This window comes from Archocentrus centrarchus, chromosome 2, assembly GCF_007364275.1.
Source record: "Archocentrus centrarchus isolate MPI-CPG fArcCen1 chromosome 2, fArcCen1, whole genome shotgun sequence".
In the NCBI taxonomy this organism is placed as follows: domain Eukaryota; kingdom Metazoa; phylum Chordata; class Actinopteri; order Cichliformes; family Cichlidae; genus Archocentrus; species Archocentrus centrarchus.
In genome coordinates this window covers 31,005,952-31,028,757 of record NC_044347.1, presented here as the reverse complement: position 1 = coordinate 31,028,757, position 22,806 = coordinate 31,005,952, and the positions used below count along the sequence as shown (strand labels likewise).

General features: G+C 48.1%; 3 protein-coding genes across 3 annotated transcripts; 2 read left to right on the top strand and 1 right to left on the bottom strand.

Moving 5' to 3' along the window:
• The first annotated feature begins 8 nt into the window (after positions 1–8).
• Positions 9–7,057, top strand: atg3 (autophagy related 3). Its single transcript, XM_030756230.1, has 12 exons — positions 9–216; positions 369–410; positions 496–545; positions 2,031–2,101; positions 2,439–2,546; positions 2,736–2,788; positions 3,464–3,545; positions 3,622–3,656; positions 3,732–3,884; positions 4,021–4,148; positions 5,056–5,124; positions 5,463–7,057. Exons 1-12 carry the CDS (start codon positions 145–147, stop codon positions 5,542–5,544), a joined length of 945 nt encoding a protein of 314 aa, XP_030612090.1. The 5' UTR covers positions 9–144; the 3' UTR covers positions 5,545–7,057.
• Positions 7,058–7,662: 605 nt separating this feature from the next.
• slc19a2 (solute carrier family 19 member 2) lies at positions 7,663–14,424 on the top strand. The gene is made up of 6 exons (XM_030756166.1): positions 7,663–7,796; positions 9,988–10,542; positions 10,615–10,861; positions 11,032–11,224; positions 11,780–11,921; positions 11,994–14,424. The coding sequence occupies exons 1-6, from the start codon at positions 7,674–7,676 to the stop codon at positions 12,159–12,161; spliced, it is 1,428 nt and encodes a 475-aa protein (XP_030612026.1). The 5' UTR covers positions 7,663–7,673; the 3' UTR covers positions 12,162–14,424.
• Positions 14,425–18,412: 3,988 nt separating this feature from the next.
• Positions 18,413–22,367, bottom strand: arl6ip6 (ADP-ribosylation factor-like 6 interacting protein 6). The gene is made up of 4 exons (XM_030751690.1): positions 21,913–22,367; positions 21,093–21,146; positions 20,187–20,319; positions 18,413–18,826 (listed from the first exon to the last, which is right to left on the bottom strand). Exons 1-4 carry the CDS (start codon positions 22,052–22,054, stop codon positions 18,733–18,735), a joined length of 423 nt encoding a protein of 140 aa, XP_030607550.1. The 5' UTR covers positions 22,055–22,367; the 3' UTR covers positions 18,413–18,732.
• Positions 22,368–22,806: the final 439 nt, after the last annotated feature.

The following is a 22,806-nucleotide window of genomic DNA, read 5'->3' as shown; positions in this document are numbered from 1 at the left end:
GAGAGCCAGATAGCGGAAGTTTTCCGGTAAATCATGTGACTGGATGTTGCTGGCACCCTGTGTGAGCGGCTATGTCCCAATAATCCACCTTTGACAGAAGATTGAAGAAGAAACTGTCGCTTTATCCACGAGGACCCGTGGGAGATGCAGAACGTCATAAACACGGTGAAGGGGACGGCCCTGGGGGTGGCGGAGCTGTTCACCCCGGTGCTAAAGGTACCTCACGCCTCAGAGCTAGCTCGTTGATAGGTGTAGCTGCCGTAAACACACGGACGGTCCGCCCGACACCGTTTCACATCTGTGCACATCTAAACTGTTTGTGTTTGCAGCGCCGCCGCTAACAGCTTTCGCTTTATTGTTAATGACAGGAGTCTAAGTTCAAGGAGACCGGAGTCCTCACACCGGAGGAGGTGAGAGCCGCACGCGCTCACACTGAGTCTCACCTGCGCTCACCTGTCCGACCTGCTCTCACCTGCTGCCCTGTCTGTGTTTCAGTTTGTAGCAGCCGGAGATCACCTGGTTCATCACTGCCCCACCTGGAAATGGTGAGTGCCTCAACTTTGTCACGTGAGGGGTTAAGGTTCAGAACAGACCGTAGATCAGTTTAAGAAGAGTGCAGAGTCAGCACTGCTTCCGTTTGTCAGTTTGGTGTGTGTGTGTGTAGCGTAGAGTGTAAGACTGATCCCAGATCTCACTGTCACAGCCGTCCTCATGCTCCTGCAGTTGTTTGGCTGTGAGTCCCAGATCTCTCATCATCTGCAGTTTGTCTCCTTCCTCTGAAACGCTCCAACTTTCTAATCTTTTGCCCTTCTTTAGTCCGGAGCTGCTGCCTCAGCCCTCTCACTGATCCAGGATCATCTGTAGACTTCATCCTCAGCTGTTGATGAGTTTTTGTCTGCCATTTCTGAGTCAGTCTTTATTAAAAAGTGTGCTGTGTGTGACGTCTAGGTGGTGCCCTTAAGCATGAAAAGTTTAGATTTCAAAACCATGTGTTCACTAAATTCTGTGGTATATGTTATTGCTCAGCTGCAGGTTTGCTAATGACTGATCACAGTGCACAGTGACAGGCCTGTTTAAAGAAATTAAAATTTGTAGCTCCTCCCTATTAAATAAAAACCACCTGTTGAGCCGTGATGTTTTCTGCACTGCAGCTGCATTCAATTTAAAAGCCTGTCCTTTAACATCCAGATCCAGTAACATCTGCACCCCTGCACGTGTATTAGCCGTTTCAGGGTCACGATGAGCACACGGTTCCAGGTTAGCTGGAGGGGCTGGAGCCTGTCCTAGCTTTCAGAGGCGGGGGTAGCCGGTCCACCGCAGGGCTAACGCAGAGAGACCGATGGCCGTTCACCTTCACACCACAGCGCAGCTTCAAATCACTAGTTAACCCAACATTCATGTCCCTGCACTGTGGGAGGAAGCTGGAGTAGCTGGAAAGAACCCACGCAGACACGGGAGAACCCGGACGGCAGGTTCAAACCGTGATGTGAGGCGACCGTGCTCACCGCTGCGTCGCCCAGCATTCAGCACACTAAGCGGTTTGGCTGAGGTTTTTATTATCAGGGCTGCTGATGCTGGCTGTGGTGACAGCGTGAGCTCTGACATGCTCTTCGCTCTTTTCCTGCTTAGATTTCACACTATGTTGCAATAAGTTGTTGTGATGCAATGTGGAGAACCCAAGCTTACACCACCATCACATACAGAGACCTGAGCTCAGAGAACTGTGTTCATGCAGGACATATATATGTATGTATGTATGTATAATACACACAGCACCCGTTGTTTCTGAAGTCCTGTTTGGGAGCCTCCAGTTCCCACAGTCACCACAGGCTCATTGGCTAATTTCAGTTTAATTTACATAGCACCAAATCAAGGCACAGTATATTATAGGGTAAAGACACTATAATAATGGCCTGTGATTGACAGCTCATTAGCCAGTGAGTGTGCAGTTTCATACCACAGATGATTATACTCAGTAGGGTTTGGCAGTGGTCTCAGTGTAAAACATGCCTGTGCCTTTCTCCCATCAGGGCCACCGGAGAGGAAGCAAAAGTGAAGCCGTATTTGCCTCAGGACAAACAGTTTCTCCTGACACGCAACGGTAAGAGGAAGGCTCAGTGGTTCAGGCAGCAGGTTTTCGTTAGTGCTGCTTCCATATTTAGAGAGGCAGCTGGGTTAGAAACTGTCTCCAAATAGATGGAAGTGTCTCCAAGGGCAGGAAAGGCCTGGGTTTCTTAGAGCTAATGAGATGATGACATAAAACCTGAACTAAACCAAACTGAGAATTGTCACAGTGCCTTTGCTGAATATTGTCATAAATTACAGACTTGTATAGGGAAAGCTGCCGTCCTTGTTGCTGACCTGAGGCAGCTGTGAGAGCTCTGCCTGCCTTCACTTTGTGCTTAAACTCAACACTGTGTGTATGTGTGGCCGTGCAGTTCCCTGTTACAAGCGCTGTAAGCAGATGGAGTATTCGGATGAGCTGGAAGCCATCATAGAGGAGGACGACGGAGACGGGGGCTGGGTGGACACCTACCACAACACAGGTTGGACATCCGTGCACAGCTTTCAGTGTCAGAGGCCTGTGTGGGCAGCTGCTGTCCTCTGATCGTACTGCTGGCAGCTGAGATCACAGCTGTGAAGCACACTTTGTTAATGACGTTGTTCATGGAAATGATGTTTCCTGATGATCGAGGAGATGCTGTCTGTAACGCTCCTCTCAATGTGTGTTGCAGGAGTGTTAGGAGTCACAGACGCTGTGCAGGAAATCTCACTGGACAATAATAAGGTATCTTTGATTTCAGTGCTTTTAATGAAATCCTTCAGTCACCATCATTCTAATAATATCTGGCTGAGCGATGAGCTTATGTGATGGCGGCGGTGTCGCCCGGTCTGTGCTGGTGTGAATGGAACAGATTCATGTGTCCTGTGTGTGGCTGAGCCTCCTCGACTCATCGCTGGGTTTTAGTTACCATCAGTGTGTCAGTGCGGCCGAACAGCAACAACACGGATAACTTCTGCTTCACAGTAAGCTGTGCGTCTGTGAGACACAAACTGCTGATGCTCAGATATTATGAAGAGTTTGAAAGTGAAATGTGAAAATGATGGGACGCAGTGATGGACGCTTCCAGCTGAGTGTGTTCACCGACTACATCCTGGAAACCAGATGTGACGAGCGAGGGGCGGGGCTGACTGTGCAAGCACACACACAGACACACGCAGACATCTTTGTACCTGAGTGTAACCTCAGCCATGTCTAACAGCTGATTGGAGAACAGCTCAGTGACCTCAGCTTGGTCACCGTCCTTTCCCATGAGCACAGAATCCTGAAACACCGCCCGGTTTGTCTAAGAGGGCGTTGTGCTCGGGTTGGTGGTTTCACACTGGTTGTAGAGGTTTGAAGTGTTTAAATCATAGTGTTTCACACAGAGAGGGGTTATGAATCAGTGCTTTTTCCTTTCAGGACAAGAACATGAATGCCACGTCTGCAGCATGTTGTGAGGACGAGGATGAGGATGAAGATGGGGAAGCAGCAGATATGGAAGGTATTCATATGTTACTCGTTTCCCTGTTTGTGGAATAGCTCCCAGCTCCCGTCCTCATACTCTGCTGCTTTTTCAGAATACGAGGAAAGCGGCCTGTTGGAAACAGACGAGGTACGCTCAGAGTGCTGCTGTCCTCCTCTGTGCTGCTGTCATCAGCACCGCCTGACTCTCGTTTCCTGTCTCTAGGCAACCCTGGACACCAGCAAAATAGCAGAAAGTAAAGCCAAAGCGGAGCCTGGGAGTGAAGATGCGATCCTGCAGACCAGAACATATGACCTGTACATCACCTATGATAAATACTACCAGACCCCTCGACTCTGGCTCTTTGGATACAATGAAGTATGAACCTGCTGATTGTGTGTGTGTTCTGTGGGAGCGTGGGCGAACGTGCTCAGCGCTGATGCAGAGAGTAAAGCTGACACTCGGCTCACAACCAAAACTAAAACCACACCATCAACTGTTGCTTTGTGTCCAGGACCGGCAGCCGCTCACTGTAGAACAGATGTACGAGGACATCAGCCAGGACCACGTGAAGAAGACGGTCACCATCGAGAACCACCCCCACCTGCCTCCACCTGCCATGTGCTCGGTCCATCCGTGCAGGTGAGAGAGACGACTGGGGGAAAGCCTCAGTGAGCCCGATCACATACAGACTCAGGCTCAGAGGAGTCTCCCTGTGTGTCTGTGTGGTGCTGTGTGTATTAGTATAACTAATATCTTTACCTCTGGTTGGAGCTCGAGGCTTTGTGTTGAAATGTGGAAAGATGATCTAAAAAAAGCTGAACCAGTACCCAGGTAATGTGCAGCATACTGCTGCACCACTGCTGCCCTCACCAGGATTTCACCGTGGACCTCAAACTTGAGCAAAGGTTAAGTTTGGGTGAGGGCAGTGAGCAGATGGCATCCTTCTGCAGGAGCCCGCAGAGACCCACAGGGGTGTGCTGGCTGTGATTCTGTGAATTTGTCTCCCAGGGTCAAACATCTGCATGTCCACTCACAGCACCTCCACACAGCACACCTGCTGCTCGACACCTGTCCTACTCTCCAGCTTCTTCTCCTCCCGGTGTGAATTAAAGCTGAGAGCTCACTATTGGGGTGCACTGAGGAAGATCCGGCACACAGCACTTGCGAGTGGATCAGAGTGGAACGTGTTCAGGCTGAATGGATAAATCTGGTCACCTCCCTGATGATGTTGTGCAGCGTGTTTAGAAGCAGCACACTGATATAGTGCATGCTCTCACATATCACTGATGTTCTGTTTTCACTGCTAGAAGCTGCTGAACCAAATGAGTGATCACATGACCTCCACGCTGTGCGTTTAGCTTTGAGCGTCAGTCAGCAGTGGAGCTGAGAAGCCCGCGGTATAGACGGGGAACATCGACGTGTTCTCAGCCCTGCACATCTGCAGCTTTACAGCGCTGAGATAACGGAGCCAGTGGTCTTGTTTGTATAATGATGTGTGTCACTGACCTTTGACACGAACCTGCACTAATGTGACCTTTGCTTTCAGACATGCTGAAGTGATGAAGAAGATCATTGAGACTGTGGCGGAAGGGGGAGGAGAGCTGGGAGTGCACATGTATCCTTTCATGGTCATGAAGTGGCATCATTATGTCACACAGCTCCTCTCTGCTTGGGCTGGTGTTCCCGGGATAAGCAGCAGAGATGGATGGCTGCAGGCCTCCACTAACAGTTCACTGATAGATGTTCAGGACTTCCATATTTGATGATACCAGCTGCAGCAGGCAGAATGCTTCCTGTGATGGGAGCTCATAGCACCTCTGTAGGTGTCCTCTTTGGTGTGCTGGGCGAGCAGCACTGAGTACCTGAGGAGGTGTGGATGTTCTGGGCGGGGCGGGCAGTTACAGTGTTGCATCTTCCTCCATCCTCTGTGTTTTCCTTAACTGGACCTTTCAGGTATCTTCTGATTTTCCTCAAGTTTGTGCAGGCTGTCATTCCCACAATAGAGTACGACTATACGAGACATTTTACCATGTAGCTGCATCAGCACCGCTCAGCTCTGCTAACACATGATGTGCACGTGGGAAACACCAGAGGTTATATCTGCTCTGAATCCATCTGGTTTGTGGAGTATTTGTGTTACTGACATGCTTTGTGTGGAAGTGTCGAGGAATGTGAAGGATTTTTGGGAACATGCTTGTTTTGTGCTCCGCACAGATAAAAAGCTGAACATCAGTGTGATGGGAAACAAACAGCGGCTCCCATCACACTCACAGCTGACCTGCTTCATTTTACAGGCCTAGCTCATCACAGGGGTGTGGTCTCTGTGATGAGCTAGGCTAAGCCCATCCTGGATGGCACAGATGAAAATCAGCACCCACCTTCTCATTTAACCCCAGGTGAGGCTCCACACCTGCTGGACTGCACCGCTGCTGTTAATTAGGGATAGTTGTGGTCTGATGGTTTCCGTAATTTGAAAACTGAATGGTCCCAGTTTGGAAGCAGTGTTCTGCTGAGGATGCAGCAGCAGCAGCATGTAGTCACATACAGAGAAGACCAACAGTATCAGGTTAAGATCATATTGCAGAACACAGCATGACACGTTCCCCAGTCAGTGACTGTTTAACAGGAGCCTTCTGTCGGTGGTCTGCAGGGTCATCTCCTTCGTGTGGCTGCTGCATCCAGAGCAGAGTGCTGCTCAGAGACACAAAACTATCCCTTCAGTTGTGTGACCGCGGTGTGCAGCTGGCTTTGCTGCCATCATTAAAACTCCCACATTCTTCATGCTCAACTTTGAAAGAATGAATCTGTGTTGGTGTGAGTCTCAGGAGAAGGTGCTTAATCACAGCAGCATTAGCATCATTTCATCTGTGCCCACATGGTGAATGTAAGTCCAGTATTCACTCTGCTTCTGTCTTAGTGTCCAGAGAGAAGCAGGAACAGTGAGCCCACAGTCTTTTGGATGACTACAATAATAATAATAATAATAATAATAATAATAATAGAAGCTCGGGAGCCTCGAGCTCTCATCCTTCAGTGCAGCAGCTCCCTTCTCTCTGCAGGAGTCAGGGCTGAGCCTGCTTTGTTTTAAAGCTGAATGTGCCCATTCATTTCCCCGTTCCTCGTGTGTGGGGCTTACATGCTTTTGTGTCTGACTTCAGGTGTGCGCACTTTTCTAATGCACGTGTCAGAATCTGGAGAATGTGCTTTCAGGCTTAAGTTCACGTATGTCTAAGAACCTCCACAGGACACCATTCAAACTAAACTGAACTCCTTCATAGTCCTAAACGCTGCGCTGATGATGCAGTTTAACAGTGAGGCCTTCAACATGGTCCTTCTAAACTGTTGGGCTCGTTACAGTAACGTGTGAGACCGTACCTGACTACACAAAGCATCTGCTTCAGTGATCCATGCTCTGCTCTCCTCATTTGTTGCTTGGATAAAATCTTCTTTGTACCTGTGCCTGTTGGTCCAGTCTAATTTAAATTGCTTGGTGGTAAGGCTTCACCATTTCTAAAAGATGTACATTTATCAATAAAGACTTTCCCAAATATTGCAAGCAGAATGCTTTTTATGGATGTATTTATTTGTGCTGTGGAGGGGTGCTGGGGGTCTGAAATATGAATGAAATCCTTCATTATGCACACAGGTGCAGATTACAGGTGAAGCTGACATGAAGCTGTTCCACCCCTGTCTGCAGCAGGGGTGGAACAGCATCATGAGGGCACTGATCGAAGCCTCCCGTATGTGTCAGATTTCACTGAGTGCAAAAGGCAGAGCATACAAGCTGTATTTTTAATAGACTGTGCAGGGAACCCCGTGCCCTTTAGCTGGCAGGGATTTGCATTCCCACCTGGAAAACTGAAGGTGATCACAGCTTTGCATTGGTTTGCTGTGACCCTTCCTCCAGATAAGCCCTCACCTGTCTGTAAACGGGTACGCTTGTATACGACTGTTATTACTGTGCTGTTTTATACTTTTTGTAGTGTTCGGTGGGAACGATGGTGGGAATCAAACACCGTCGTTAAATCTGTCAGGCTGTTTTCTGAAGCTGCTGCGCCACATTCCGCCGGGTGGGGGCAGTAGCGCGCCTGAAAGGCGCCAGTGGGGTTGGTTATAAAAGCGCAGGAGAAGAAGAAGTTGCGCATAGGTCATGTTTCGGCGAACATGGCTCCGGTTTACCCCACGCTGCTGCTCTGTGTTTACGGCTTCTTTACAAGCCTGCGGCCATCGGAACCTTTTCTCACCGCCTTCCTGATGGGGCCCGAGAAGAACCTGACGGAGACGCAGGTGAGTTAGCCACATGCCGCTGCTGTTAGCGACGACCGCGCACGGGTTTGCGTCACAGGTGTATGGATGTCACCACGCGCGTTTGTTCTGAGGGGCGCTCACCTGTTTCTGGTAGCGTGGAGTGAATGAGGCAGGTAAACTCTGAGAGAGCTGGCAGGAGCTGTCAAACGAGCCCCCTGAGCCCTGACCTTGGAGAACCTGCACACCCCAGAGGTGAACTTTGCGTTTGCATTGCGTCATGTTACACACACACACACACACACACACACACACACAGATGATGGTAAATGCTGCTCTTCGTGTTGAAATCTGATGTCGGCTGAAGCAAACATCCTGTTACAGAGCAGCTTAGGAAAGGTCACTATGACGTAACATAGGTCTGAATTGGGCTTAAACTTCAAATAAATACACCAAAGTATCATCTTAAATAAATATTAAGTAGTAATTGAATAAAAACATGTGAGAGGCAGCAGATGAAACTGCGTTAAATGGTTTATTAGAACAGCCCAGCAAACACAGGACTGTGAACGCACCACACTGAATGGTAGCATGGCTGAGCTGGAGCTTCCTCCTGCAGTCCTCCTGTGAACCGTGCTGCTGATGAAAGAAATTACCTATTCTAAGTGACCGGTGATCAGCCAGCCCCGGCCTTTGTTTTTCACTACCTGGAGGATGCAGTAGCTGCTTCCGTCATCGTTAGAGTTCAGGGGTCACCATGAACCTGCTGTGGTTTTCCTGGAGAGCTGCTCAAATCCAAGATGGTGGAGCTGGATTCAGTCATGTGGCAGTGGCGCAGTGGGTAGGCGCTCGCCTTGCAGCCAGAAGGTTGCAGGTTCAAGCCTGTGTCCTTGGGCAAGACTCTTAAACCACATTCTCTGGCTGCATGACCGCAGATGCTCGTCTCTGGATGAGTGATCTGGAACCATCATTTCGTTGTGTGCCTTGTGTGCACAATGACAATGAGTTGAATCTAACATGTAACATGAGGGGCAGCTAAAGGCCCTTAAAGGTCATCACAGCAGCCTCCAGGGTCCTGGGAAACAGACCCTGAAAGTTGAAGGCTGGTGTGGGTTAAGGTGAAGGGGGGACCACCGTTTTAAAGTTTCTGTGTAATAACTGTTGCTGTGTGGTGCACAGATCTGAAAGGCAGGGTTGAAATGGTGACATTATGGGGAAAACTGGAAACAACATCATCACTGTTTGAGCTCAGAAAGGCAGAATAATCCCTGTGAAAAATGATGGTTTATGGCTAATCCTTAAATAATTGCTTTGATCAAGTTCAGGCTCTCAGCCGGCCTCCAGAATACAAAGCTGAGGAGTCGGTTTAATGTTACCACTGTTGCCACCAAAGCTCGTATGAAGCTGATTAACGAGCAGATTTTCATTTTGTTTCAGCAACAAGATGATGAATGATAGATGGGAGGTTTCTTTAAAGCTAAAGCAGAGAGCTGACAGAACAGACACCGTGGTGATGAGCAGACCTCAGCTGCAGCAGGGTTACCGGCAGATTTCACAACGTGAATGTTGGCTAAAAGAATGCGGCATTACTGGGACGAGCCTGTTCCAGGTTCAATGGGAGCGGGAAAGCTGAACGTGTTTAGCCTGTCCTGTCTGACTGTCCTGTCAGGATCTGAGTGCACTGCTGTTACTTTAACAAGAACAGCTCTGTTAGTCCTCTATAGACTCCTCTTGATAATGGTCTTATTATGTATTTATTTCCATTATTATTTACAGCTGTGCGTGTGAAATATCACCACCCTCTTAAAATAATGGTCTGAGTCATTTTATTTCAGGTTTTTCAGAAAACTGAACCAAGCATTGAAAATGTGAGTTAGCTTGCTGGTGCTAATGGCCACGTGTACGATGGTGATCTGTTCTGGTAGCTAACGGTGGAAATTCTCAGCCAGGCGATCAGGTCCTAGCTACATCCCTGCACCCACCACCCCCACTGCAAAGGGTGGTTTCAAGCATGCAGACAGTTTGGGGGGGGGGCCACAAACAAAACCAACCAGATACGCTGGGTTAAAAAGGCAAAGTATCTCAAAATGTTTGTGTCACATCAGTGTTTTTCTTGCCAAGTGTTAAAATCTGATCCAGTGGTAGAAACACGCTGCAGCCGTTCTGGTTAAAGTGAAGTGACAGGAGCTGACATCTAAAGGCTGTGATGACTGTTTGTTTCCACTGTGTGCAGGTCGTCAATGAGATCTATCCAATCTGGACGTATTCCTACCTGCTGCTCCTGCTCCCCATCTTCCTGGCCACTGACTTTCTCTGCTATAAGCCGGTCTTGGTGCTGCAGGCCGCCAGCTTAGTGGTCACCTATGCTATGCTCTGGAAGGCACGGAGCATGCTGGCCATGCAGCTGCTGGAGTTTGTCTTCGGACTGGCCACGGCTTCAGAGGTGGCCTACTATTCCTACATCTACAGCGTGGTGGAGCCGGCACACTACCAGAGAGTGACGGGTTACTGCCGCAGCATGACTCTGTTCGGCTCAGCTGCTGGATCCCTGGTCGGTCAGCTCCTGCTCTCTGTGGCCAAAGTTCAGCTGGTCCACCTCGTCATTATTACGCTGGCGTCAGCCGCTGTGGCCTTTGTGCCCCCCTGGTTCCTCCCCATGCCCAAGAGGAGCTTGTTCTTCCACAAGAGTCCAGGAGCGGTGAAGGGCAGGCCCCGCTGCAGCAGCAGCTCCACCCGGCTGGAGAAGATGGAGGATTCAGAGAGCAGAGTGCCTCTGAACGTGTCCACGGTGAGTGACGCTGCCCTGGATGTGATGGTTCAGGAGTTTAAAGTCTGAATCTCTTACCTTTTGTCTCTGCAGCTGTCCAGGTCCTCTGCAGCAGGAGGTGGCGGCAGCGGCCTCGTGGCGGTGCTGCGGATGCTGTTTGATGACTTTGTGCAGTGCTACAGATGTCACACCCTGCTGTCCTGGTCGCTGTGGTGGGCTCTGGCGACCTGTGGCTACTTCCAGATCATCAACTATGCTCAGCCACTCTGGGAGAAGATTCGTCCCTCCCAGGGGTATGAAATCTACAACGGCTACGTGGAGATGCTGTCCACGCTGCTCGGTGAGGCTGCCGTTCCTCATTGTAATAATATTTAAATGATGACCTGAGAACGGACGAACTGTGACCCAGAGTCCAGTACTGTTGCCTTCCTGGTGTGACAGTCACATCACACAGCTGTCAGGAGTGTAAATGTGTGAAGTTTAACTGTGTTGGTTGTGTGTCGCCTGCAGGGGCCCTGGCAGCTCTGCTGGTGGGCTGCCTGCCCGTGTCCTGGGCTCTGTGGGGGGAGCTGGCTCTGTGTGTGCTCTCCTTGCTAATGGCTGTGTGCGTGTTTGTCATGGACGCACTGAAAAACATTTGGGTGTGTTACAGCTCCTACATCCTCTTCAGAACCACTTACGTGCTTCTCATCACTGTGGCCACGTGAGTACCCAAAAACTGCATGATACACCTGAACAGCCCGAGACGGCAGCACTTCTATAAGTAAATCTAGCGAAAGCTACACATTTCAAACGTGTGTGTGTGTGTGTGTGTGTGTGTGTGTGTGTGTGTGTGTGTGTGTGTGTTATGGGATTGGTGCTTTGGTGCAGCTGCCATTAAAAGTGCAGGGAATCGGGTTATTCCATCTATGTTTTTCTGGCAGGGTTTTCAGGGTTAGCTGCAGTGTTTCTCCCTGTAGTTTAATGTGAGCAGTGTTTCCAGTGTCGCGCTGTTCTCAGATCTGTGTGGGGTCTACGTTCTGCTGTCATTGTTTGTTTAGACTGTCTCTAATAAGAGTTCCACAGTAAGAAGCACACTGAGCTTAACGTGTGGGAACATCACCACCGAGAAATGCACTTGAACGTAGGCAAACATGAGGGATATAATGTTTCTGCCGTTTGTCTCACCTCTCCTGCTGCTTTCCAGGCGCCACAGTTCAGTGAAGGAAGCGATGTAGAGATTGACTCGCTGTCTTCCTGCCTCCCTCTGGCTCCTCAGGTATCAGATTGCAGCCAGTCTCAACATGCAGCGGTACGCGTTGGTGTTTGGGGTGAACACCTTTGTGGCCCTGCTGCTGCAGTCTCTGCTCACACTGGTGGTGGTGGACTCCTCTGTCCTGGGCCTCGATGTCCTCACTCAGGTGAGGAAATGCAGCCTATACCACAGTTTTAGCTTCTGCAGAGCAGATTTGACAGGCTTGTTCTTCCCTCAGTTCCTCGTCTACGGTGCCTACTTTGCTGTCATCTCTGTGATCTTCCTCCTCGCCGGGCTTTGTAAACTGGCCTCCAGGAGGCGCTCCGAGCAGAAGCCTCTGCCCGGGAGTCAAGCGCAATCGGAGACGGCCTCTCCACCAATCGGTGATTCAAGCTCCAGCTCGTAGCACGTAATCAGAAGCTGTTAATGACATTGATTAGATTGTTTCACATGAACAGTGAGCTCAGCGGCTCCACAGGTGAAGCTTCAGGAGCCTCTGCAGCAGCACACGTCTCTGTGTTCATGCTGTCAGTGAGAAGGACTGCCTTTGCTAACAGGTATTTAAAGTCTTGCTGCTAAGTGTTGGTAAAGAAGGTGAAGACCTCAGGAATGAGCTGACACAGGCCCAACTCATGAAGACACTGAAATATCCATACATGCATAAACTTCAATGTAAACCTGAAAGAGAGCTGCCTGACACTTGTATGATGGGTTGACCTTTCACCTTATGTATTTGATTATGCAGCTTTAAAGACAACGGATAGACTTCACCTGATCATTGTGACAAATGTACACAGAAGCTGTTACCTTAGTCTGGATGTAGAGACCATAGGAATGGTACCTGCTCAGCACCTGTGCTGCTTTCACCAGCCAAAGTGTTCATGTGTTTATCTCCTCTTGTAACTGCTGTGCCACTGACCTCTGCTTCTAAACTAAAAGGAGCATCTGCCTCAAGCTCAGAGCAGTCTTTAATGAACAGATCATCTAGATCTTAGGATCAAAAACAGCTCAACTTTGGTCTGTAACATAAAATTGTCTTGTCAACGAATCCTTGGAGTGACAGATGAGTTTTATTCCAGCCTGGTACCATGATAGGATGCCACCTGTGCAACAAGTCCACACTATTAAGTATTCCACAGTGAGCCATAAAGACATGGATGAACCAGTTTGGTGTGGAAGAACTTGACTGGCCTGCACAGAGTCCTGACCTCAGCCTGATAGAACACCTTTGGGATGGATTAGAGCAGAGACTGTGAGCCAGGCCTTCTCTCCAACATCAGTGTCTGACCTCACAGATGTGCTTCTGGAAGAATGGTCAGAAATTCCCATAAACACTCCTAAACCTGTGGAAAGCCTTCCCAGAAGAGTCTGTTAGATGGCTGTCTGTGGAACAGGGTCATCTCAGGGTTACCAGTTTTCCATAAACCTGTACTGTGGAAAAGCTCTGAAACACATTCCCTGCTTTGGTTCTGGGATTTGTTGATGGGGGAAGTCTGTAATTCCAGCAGGCAGCTTTGTGTAAAGGTGGTGACCAAACTGAAACAAAATCAGATTATAAAGCATAAATACGCTCTCCAAAGGCTGCACTGTGACTGAACACAGCGGGCCAATCAGCTGGCTTCTGTTTTAGTATTAAATGTAAAATCCTCCTGGATGCGGGGGGGGGGGATTTACATGATCCCTGCTGAGTTTGTACACTTGCTCACAAACAGTCTCATTTTTATGGGCACCTCATTATAAGGGGATCAAATAATGGGGGTGGCTGTGGCTCAGGAGGGGGAGCAGGTCACCTACTAACTGAAAGGTTGATGGTTTGATCCCTGGCTGCTCCAGTCTGTGTGCCAAAGTATCTTTGGGCAGGATGTGTGAATGTTGGATAGAAAGCACTGAGAGAGCTGGTATGAATGGACTGTACTGTAAACCACTGAGTAGCAACAAGAACCATTTAGCATGTTAATGGAGACAGAATATCAACCAGAAACAAACACATCATGTAAAGTTTATGATGTGATTTGCATGTATTTGTGTTGTTACAGCGTTCTGCAGAGGGTCAATAAAGAGCTGGTGGACCACAGGACCAACTCCCACAGTTTACTGCTGCACTCAACAGCTTCTCCACCAACTCCTCAGTCATGTTTTCAGGATCGAATACTTATTTCACTCAGTGACCTGCAAATTAATTTATAACTCTCATAAACTGTGTTTTGTGGATTTTTGGTTGATATTGTGTCTCTATTAAAATGAAACGGCCATAAAAAGGAGAGCGTTTGCTCACTTGCAAAGAACAGACTAATAATCTGAGCAGGGATCAAATCGTGTCCTCCACTGTAGGTGTGCTGTGTCCTCTGCTCAGAGGGGTTGTTTCCTGTCAGGAAGTAAATTTTCATGCAGACAAAATAACTGCACACAAACCGTGTCATCAGAGAGCACAGCCACATTGATCAGAGGACTCAAAGCTCTGAGTGCCTTTCCTCAGGGCTGCAGATGATCAGCTGACCTGAGTCAGAGTGAACTGATCTCCAATCCAAGATTTTTGAGTGTGATTTCAAGCTGTTTGCACTGAAGTGGTCCAGCTCTCACATGACCGTCTCTTACGCACAAATCTAGGGTTTAAAAATCTTAGTAGTTCTAAGCAATAATATTATTTTGGGTGTTTTTGAATCATGTAAAGGTACATATTTATATATTTTTGTGTTGAAATAAACTTTTTAAAACAATAACAGTACCATTATTTTCCCATCTTTTCTGTTTTTGCTCTGTTTTTAAAGAATAAGATGCTACAGCCATGCTAGTAACACTGAGCTGGTAGGTGTGCACTACAGCGCACGTCCAGATCATTAAAGCTTTTAAGAGCCGAGCTGCACATCATATACCACTGTCAGCTGCTATTATACAGTGTACTCAGCTGCTCATCAGCCAATCAGCTCTAAAAGTACTGCAACAGGGAGGCCAGGGCCCTAGTGAAATCGGTAGCTCTGAGTTTCCTGTTCCAGAGCGTGAGGAGAGAAGGCCATCATCATTGGAGCTCAGACAAGGATTCACCATGGTGACGGGTAAATAAAGAGCAGAGCCTCCATTTTTAACCCAGAGGGTGGAGGAACGTACCTGTCAGTGTGGAGCAGGACGGTTATCTTAAACAGGAGGGAAGGAGAGAGTTCATCAGCTCGGTCCACTCTGTCATCAGTATAGAATAAAAGCTTGATATATGTAATTTCTTTTATAATGTATTTTTTTATTTAATTCTGCTCTAACCTGACAGGATGAACTGCAGGAGGCAGAGTGAAGATAAAAATGGAGAAATCAGTTTACTGTCAGACCTGTGATCTCTGACAGCAGCAGAGCTGCACTCAGGTCAGCTTTTTATTAAAGAAAAACTGTTTTTGCTGCAGTTTATCACCATCCATGTGCTTGAATAACTATTCAGTAGAAATCTAATCTATTGATGGAATAGAACGTTCACTTTCATTTCATTGTTTCTGCCGCTACTGGATAAAAATAAGGTTTAGAGACAAACTGCATTTCTAATCTGATCTGAGATCAGCTTCACTGATCGATGACGGCTCTGACAGCCACAGCAGAGATGGTTCACTGAGCTACTGTTAAAGGTCAAAGGTCAGTCAGTGAACGAGACTCCTTACAAAATGAGGACAAGAGAATTTTGAAAGAGAGAAATGAGGGAATTAAAGAAAGCAGACAAAATGAACTGTAACAAGGTACAGAGAGGAAATGAGACCAAAAGAAAACTCAGTTGGTGGTTCGAGCCCTGGCAGCTCCAGCCTGCTTGCCAAAGTATACTGCACCCGTTTATTGGAGTGTGGATGTGGAAAGCACCAGTGTCACAGCTGAAATGTGTCACCACTTCACATTATCCCCAGAGAGAGAAATCTGTGCAGACTGCCAGATCAGTGATGGAAAAGGCCAGAGCCAATCAGAGGGAACCTACCTGAGTCTCCAGCTTCAGATCTCCAGCTCAGCCGTTCACAAGTCATCATCTGCACTCAGTCTTACCAAACACTCACCAGCAACATGAGCCAAAAGTGACCGTCACAGAGATGTTCACGCTGGGAGAGGTTAGCAAGAGCATTCATCTCCAAGAGCATGACCACAGGAAACCAGCAGCAGTCATCAGACAAGTTGAAACAGCGATTTGATCAAATATGCACAGCTGAAGGAGGACAGACAGACTTCACCTTCCTTTTATTTTCATGGAAGTCACTTTGGTTTCATATAATATAATCACAGTAAATATATTTAATGATGACATGACTGTTCTTGCTGTTCTGTTTAACACAGCTAGATGGCAGCATTGGGTTCCACACTAACATGCTGAGGCACTCTTCTATCATGACTACAGCCTGGCACAAATCCTCACTAAGAGCAGCTGATGATGTGCTGACACTATGAGAAGCTATTGTTATTCTTCAGAAAGGGACAAAGCATAAAGCACAGTAATTATTTTAGTGAAAAGCTCTTAAAACAACAACTTACTGAGTTATGCTCTAAGCAGTGTGATAAAAGCCTGACCTTGCACAAGAGCACATCAAATCCCAGGTTTTTCAGGAGTTGGGCTCGGCCCCTTAGTTCCAGTGAAAGGAACTCTTAATGCTTCAGCACACCAAGACATTTGGGACAGTTTGATGCTCCAACTCTGTGGGAACAGTTTGGGGATGGCCCCTTCCTGTTCCAACATGACTGCACACCAGTGCACAAAGCAGCTCCATAAAGACATGGATGAACCAGTTTGGGGTGGAAGAACTTGACTGGCCTGCACAGAGTCCTGACCTCAGCCTGATAGAACACCTTTGGGATGGATTAGATGGATTAGCCTTCTGCCGCTTGGCTGTGCCTAGAAATTCTGTCCATAAAAATTATGAACAGAATTGGTGGCAAAGGGCAGCCCTGATGAAGTCCAACACCCACAGGAAACGAGTGCAACTTATTGCTGGCAACATGAACCTCGCTGTGGTTGTACAGGGACTGAATGGGCCGCAACAATGAGCCAGACTCCCCATACTTTCTGTAGCACCTCCCACAGGATCTGTGTGGAGGAGTGGGCCCAAATCCTGCTGCAGTGTGTGCAAACTTGAACTACAGGAAGCGTCTGACCTCTGTAACTGCAAACAAAGGTTTCTGTACCAAATATGAACTTCTGTTTTTCTGTTGTATCAAATACTTATTTTCCCCACTGTAGACAAACCCCCCCTCCCTGAGCCTGGTTCTGCTGGAGGTTTCTTCCTGTTAAAGGGAGTTTTTCCTTCCCACTGTCACCAAGTGCTGCTCATAGGGGGTCGTTTGGACTGTTGGGTTTCCTGTTATTGTAGGGTCTTCACCTTACAGTATAAAGTGCCTTGAGGTGACTGTTTTGGTGCTATAGAAATAAAATTGAATTGAAGAGCACTGAGCATAAAGGTGATGCTGTTTACCAGTCAATCTACATCCCTACCCTCACCCTTACGAGCTGTCCGCAGTGATCCAAAAAATCATATCACTGATAAAAGTGGCAGAAACGAGCTTCCTGTGAAGGGTGGCTGGCTCTTAGAAACAGAGTGAGAAGTTCAGTTATTTAAACTTTTCTACTCTGCTTTGAGCACTCACAGAGCTTTATACAACATGCCTCATTCACCCATTCACACAAGCACTTACTTCTACAGCTAAGTCCTTTCTTCCATCCATCCATTTTCTTCCGCTTATCCGGGGCCGGGTCGCGGGGGCAGAAGCCTAAGCAGAGAAGCCCAAGCTTCCCTCTCCCCAGCCACCTCCTCCAGCTCATCCGGAGGGACCCCAAGGCGTTCCCAGGCCAGCCGAGATACATAATCTCTCCAGCGTGTCCTGGGTCTACCACGGGGCCTCTTCTCCCCGGTTAAGTCCTTTCTATTATCCACATATTCATGCTCCGTTCCTTGGAGCCCACTATCTTGCATGCAGATATCAGAGCAGCCAGGGATCAAACCACCAACCTTCCAAATACTAAATGATGTGTGCTTCCTCCTGAGCTACGCCCACCCTACAGTCATCTGGGGGGGAGCAGGTTTGGGCATCTGCTAGGCACCTCTTGGGCGAGGAGTTTCAGACACGTCCTACCAGGAGGAGGCCCCAGGGAAGACCCAGGACATGCTGGAGCGACTACGTCTCTCAACTCTTAAGTATTTGCTTGTTCCATGTCTTCATTAAATCTGTGTGATGTTCACACTATGAGGAAAGCACATAATATGAAGCCATTCATATGGTGAATCTGCTGAAGCACTTGAGAACATTAAAACCATCTATGTAATGTTATGCAGGCCCTCTCGTGCCTTAGGTCTGACTATTATTGACATGTTCAAAAAACCCTCAGCCTACTGAAGCACTTCTAATGGAATTTAATCTGACGTTAAAATGGCAATTTGGCCTTTGAACAACAAATCTTATTAAATATGAAATCTGCACAACTCAGTTTGCTCTAAATTGTTCATGCAATTAAAAGTCTTTTTAGACACTGAAGAAATGCTCTGTGTTTGTAGCAGGCCTGCGATCACCACTTAAAGACTTCATGCATCAGCACTGTGCAGTGTGCACAGGTCGAACAGCGCAGTTACTGTGGACTAATCCAGTGGCACAGCTTTGGAAGAGGCTGAGCTGGAGAGAGACGATGGGAGGAAATAATGAAGACAACTCATCAACTGTAAAACTCAAAGTTTAATTCTTCTGTTTCCTCCACCAGAGCTGCTGTACCAGCTTTAGCCCTGAACTGTAGCCAGGAGACCTACAGTGCATCAGGTGAAAACACAGATGCTGCAGTCTGTGCATCAACTGTCTTCATCCCACCGCAGGACCACAGCAGCATGTATACGCAGGCCATCACGTAAGCAGCAGCTTCAGTCCTCCACCGGTGTTTGCACTGCTGTCATCAGTCAGGGCACAGCTGTGACTACGACAGACTACTGTGGTTATTTGGCTTAACTGTCGTTCTACGGTCTGTGTGTGCGTGTGTGTGCGTGTCAGCAGAGGCTCCAGATGGCGGTGAGCATGGCCATGATGCCATTAAGAACAGCGACCCCGTAGCCCATGTGGAAGCCGTGGTCATAAACATCTCTAGAAGAGATCCCACATGCAGAGAAATCATATTAACGAGTGTTATCAAGCAATAAATACACAGTGACATGAGTGCTGATGGCCCCATTTCTTACATTTACATGTTTCAGATCCAACTACTTGTAATATTAGACAAAGATAACCTGAGGAAGTACAAAATGATGATTTCATTCTGATTTAAGGGGAAAAGTTCTCCAAACCTCCTGTGAAAAAGTCCCCCCCCATATTTTTTAGAAAGCTGAGTTCAGTGTCACTGCCACCCCCAGACCTGATCCCTGCAGACCTGCAGAATCTGTAAATGCCTTAAACAGAAGCTGTCTGACAAAGTGAAGCAGGCTGAAAGATCTCAGCACATCACCCACGCTCTAAAGAAGCAGCTGAGGAACAAAGTCTCTGACATCTATCAGTCTGAAAGGCTCACAGAGACATTTCTGAGGCTTTGGGACTGCAGAGAACCACGGTGAGAACCACGGTGAGAACCACAGTGAGAACCGTTATCCACACATGGAGAAACCTTGGAACAGTGGGAACCTTCCCAGGAGCGACCGGCTACCAAAATCACTCCAAGAGTGCATCGAGGACTCATCCAGGAGGTCCCAGAAGAACCCAGAACAACATCTAAAGAACTGCAGGCCTCACTTGGCTCAGCTAAGGTCAGAGTTCATGATTCAACAGTAACAAAGAGACTGGGCAAAATCCATGAGAGAGCTCCAAGGAGAAAACCACTGCTGACCAACACAAAGGCTCGTCTCACATCTGCCAACAAACATCTGGACAATCCCCGAGACTTCTGGGAAAACATTCTGTGGACTGACGTGAGAAGCTGAGCTTTCTGGAAGGTTTGAGTCCCGTTACATCTCCAGAAACTAACACAGGGGTTCATAAAAGAACATCAGCCGAGCAGGCAGACGTGGTGGTGGTGGTGGTGTGATGGTCTGGGGCTGCTTTGCTGTAACTGATGGAACCATGAATTCTGCTCTACCAGAAGATCCTGAAGGAGGACGTCTGCACATCAGTTCATCCCTGAGGCCCACATATACAGCAGGATGCAGTGATTTACTGATGATTCAGCAGCACTGATCAGGCCTGGGTGTGCCTGAACTCAGCTTTCCAAAAAACGTGTTGATCATGGAGGGGGGGGTACTTTTTCACACAGGATCAGGTCCCTTTGGATAGATTTTTCCCTTAATAAAAAACTGCATTTTGCATTTACTCAGGTTATCTCTGTCTAATATTAACATTAGTTTGATGATCTGAAACATGCACGTGTGATAAATATGCAAAAAGCTAAGAAATCAGGAGGGGGCGGGTACTTTTCCACAGCACTGTATTCATATAGCGGCGTGTCCCAGTGTGTTACCTGAAGTGGGGCAGTGTCAGCAGCGTTGGGAATGCCATGCCAGGCTGGTACGAGTCAAGGTAGGTGAGCGTCCACGAGAAGACACAGCAGATGCAGCCTACCACTGCTGACAGCACCAGGATGGTCCAGAAACCTACCCACACACAAGAACCCGGTCAGTCCCCTTCATCTGCAGCTTACAGCCGAGCAGGATTCCTGCTTCCTTTCCCGTTTTGCACACAATATTGTACAAACTGATGGAGAACTCCTTAATTTTACTTTTCAATCAACAAACCATAATGCCAAAGGGAAAAAAAAAACATATTTTAGACAAAAATGTAAATTTCTTAGGAGACAAAATGATGCATTCAGACCATTTATAGCAGCCTGACTGGACACAGGTAGAGATTCCAGTCCCAATGAGCTTTGCACGCCTAGATTTGGGCACATTTCCCATTTTTTTTAATGTGCAGGAAACTGGATGTGCGGCGTCTGACCTGCCGTCTCTATGCCTGTGGTGTTCTGTGGGGTCTAAGCTTTGAAGGACCCATACCCGGGCCTGGAACCACTCCTGCACTGACTCAGCTTTAAAGTCAGGTTACTGTGAAACCATCATCCCCGTCTCTCGGCTCCGTTTGACTGCTTCCAGCCTGCTTCCCATTCCTCACTGCTGGCATGAGCAGAGCGTGCTGCTGAGTTTAGTAAAGAATGACTAAGTGAGGAAACCTCTGTCAGCTGCAGCTCTGACACATTTACACCTGTCCCTTTGTACAGTACCTTTCAGAAAAGTTGGTTTTAGAGTTGTGTCAGTGTGTAAACATGTATGTACACAACATGCAGCTTCAAAAAGTCACAACTGCACATGAAGGTGAACACAATCTCCTGATGGAGCTGTACCTGCAGGACAAATGAACAGCTGATACTTACCCAGCATCCTCTCTTCACGTCCATCCTCTCCTCTCACCCTCTCTGCCCGCAGCTCTGAAACAGGCAGTCATCATTACTGTACAGAACAGTCCTCAGAACTGAGCTCAGTACCACACAAGCAGTCTACCCTGAGCCAGAGGCCTAACCCCTCTGTGTGCACTGACCGCCTGGGCCAGGATTAGTTAGCCTGCAGTGAGACTGAAGAACAAGACAAATCATTCTCTGAGAGAAATGATTTACAATGTGGCAGCTTATTAATCACAAAATAAAATACCAACACTGAGTACAGTTTGATTTTACCACACAAAAGCTAGTGGTTATTATTATTAGTGATTATTGTAGGGCCTTTACAATATAAAGCACCCTGAGGTGACTGTTGTGATTTGGCCCGTGTAGATAGAATTGAACTGAATGAAAACAGGTTATATTTCATATGTTGTCTCCTCTGCTTGTGTGCTATACAGCTAACAGTCAGTAATATCCAGACGCTTCTGATTAACTGCACCCATGCTGGGTGAAGGTCAAACATCCATCCGCGATGTTACAGGACCACAACCACACAACATCAGCCAGATGACCTATTCAGAACCTGCCATTCATTCATCATTCAGCTTCTCTCTCGGTCACACTGGTGGCACACTGTAGCTCAGGCCCATCAGCTGGGACACCCTGACCCCATGAGCTGGCACTGACGGCTGAACCGGACCGGGTCCCCTGTGCTCCGCTCTGCACCAGCTGCTGGTAGTTCAGCTAAACTCTTTCATTTTATTTAAGTTGTCGTCATGAATGCATGTGTCCGAGACACCGCGCACGCGCTTACCTTTGATTATGGGGTACACGAGCGCGCAGAAACAGCCGACCGCGGCCACGGCTCCGGCTGCGCCCAGCACCGACAGCGCGGCGGCCGCGGGCCGGGGTTCGGGGCCGCGCCGGCTGCTGCCGGCGGGTTCCTGCTCTAGCATGAACCTCCGCCCGGATCACAGCTGGAAACGGTCTCACAGGACGTCGAGGTTCCGCTGCGCTGAGCACAACAAACCCGTGGGACAACTATGACCTCACACACTGTTCCTGACCCCGGCTGCGCACTGGGACAAGAACCAGGAACTGCTGATTTCACTTCCGCACTCAGAAATGTCCCTCGGGGGGTTCCGTTAGTGTAGTTCGAATGGCTGCTGTTAAATGTGTGAATCATTTACTGCTGCTCGTTTGAAGAGCCCGCTGCTCTCAGACAAAGAGACGGGCAGTCCCAGCCGGGGTGTGCGCTTTGGAGGGGGTCGGTGACCCACTGTGGATCTTGTGCGTCATCACAGGAGCCAAGGTGTAAACAGAGGCGTGGGTCATTCCTGAGCCCCACCCTGCGGCACTCAGCATGTCTCAGCGTGTTTCACTCATTTTCAGATATCACACACCGAGAAATCATATTTCCCTCTTCATAAGCCTTATACATACTTTGAGACTCAGTATTTCTGTGGGTTTCCTTTAACTCTGAAAGTACATTCACACCTGCCTACCTGCAGACACGCACCGCTTACAGGCTCAGTCGTTCACATTTTCCCAGATAAATGCATGATCAGGCCACGTGTTTTTTTTTTTTCTTCTTCTCATTTTAATCAGGTAATTTTCTGATTTTAGGTAATATTTATGCACTTTGCATATTTATGCAAGCTTGCAAGCACTGTGGTGTATGAAACGTCACTGCAGGTAAAGATGCAGC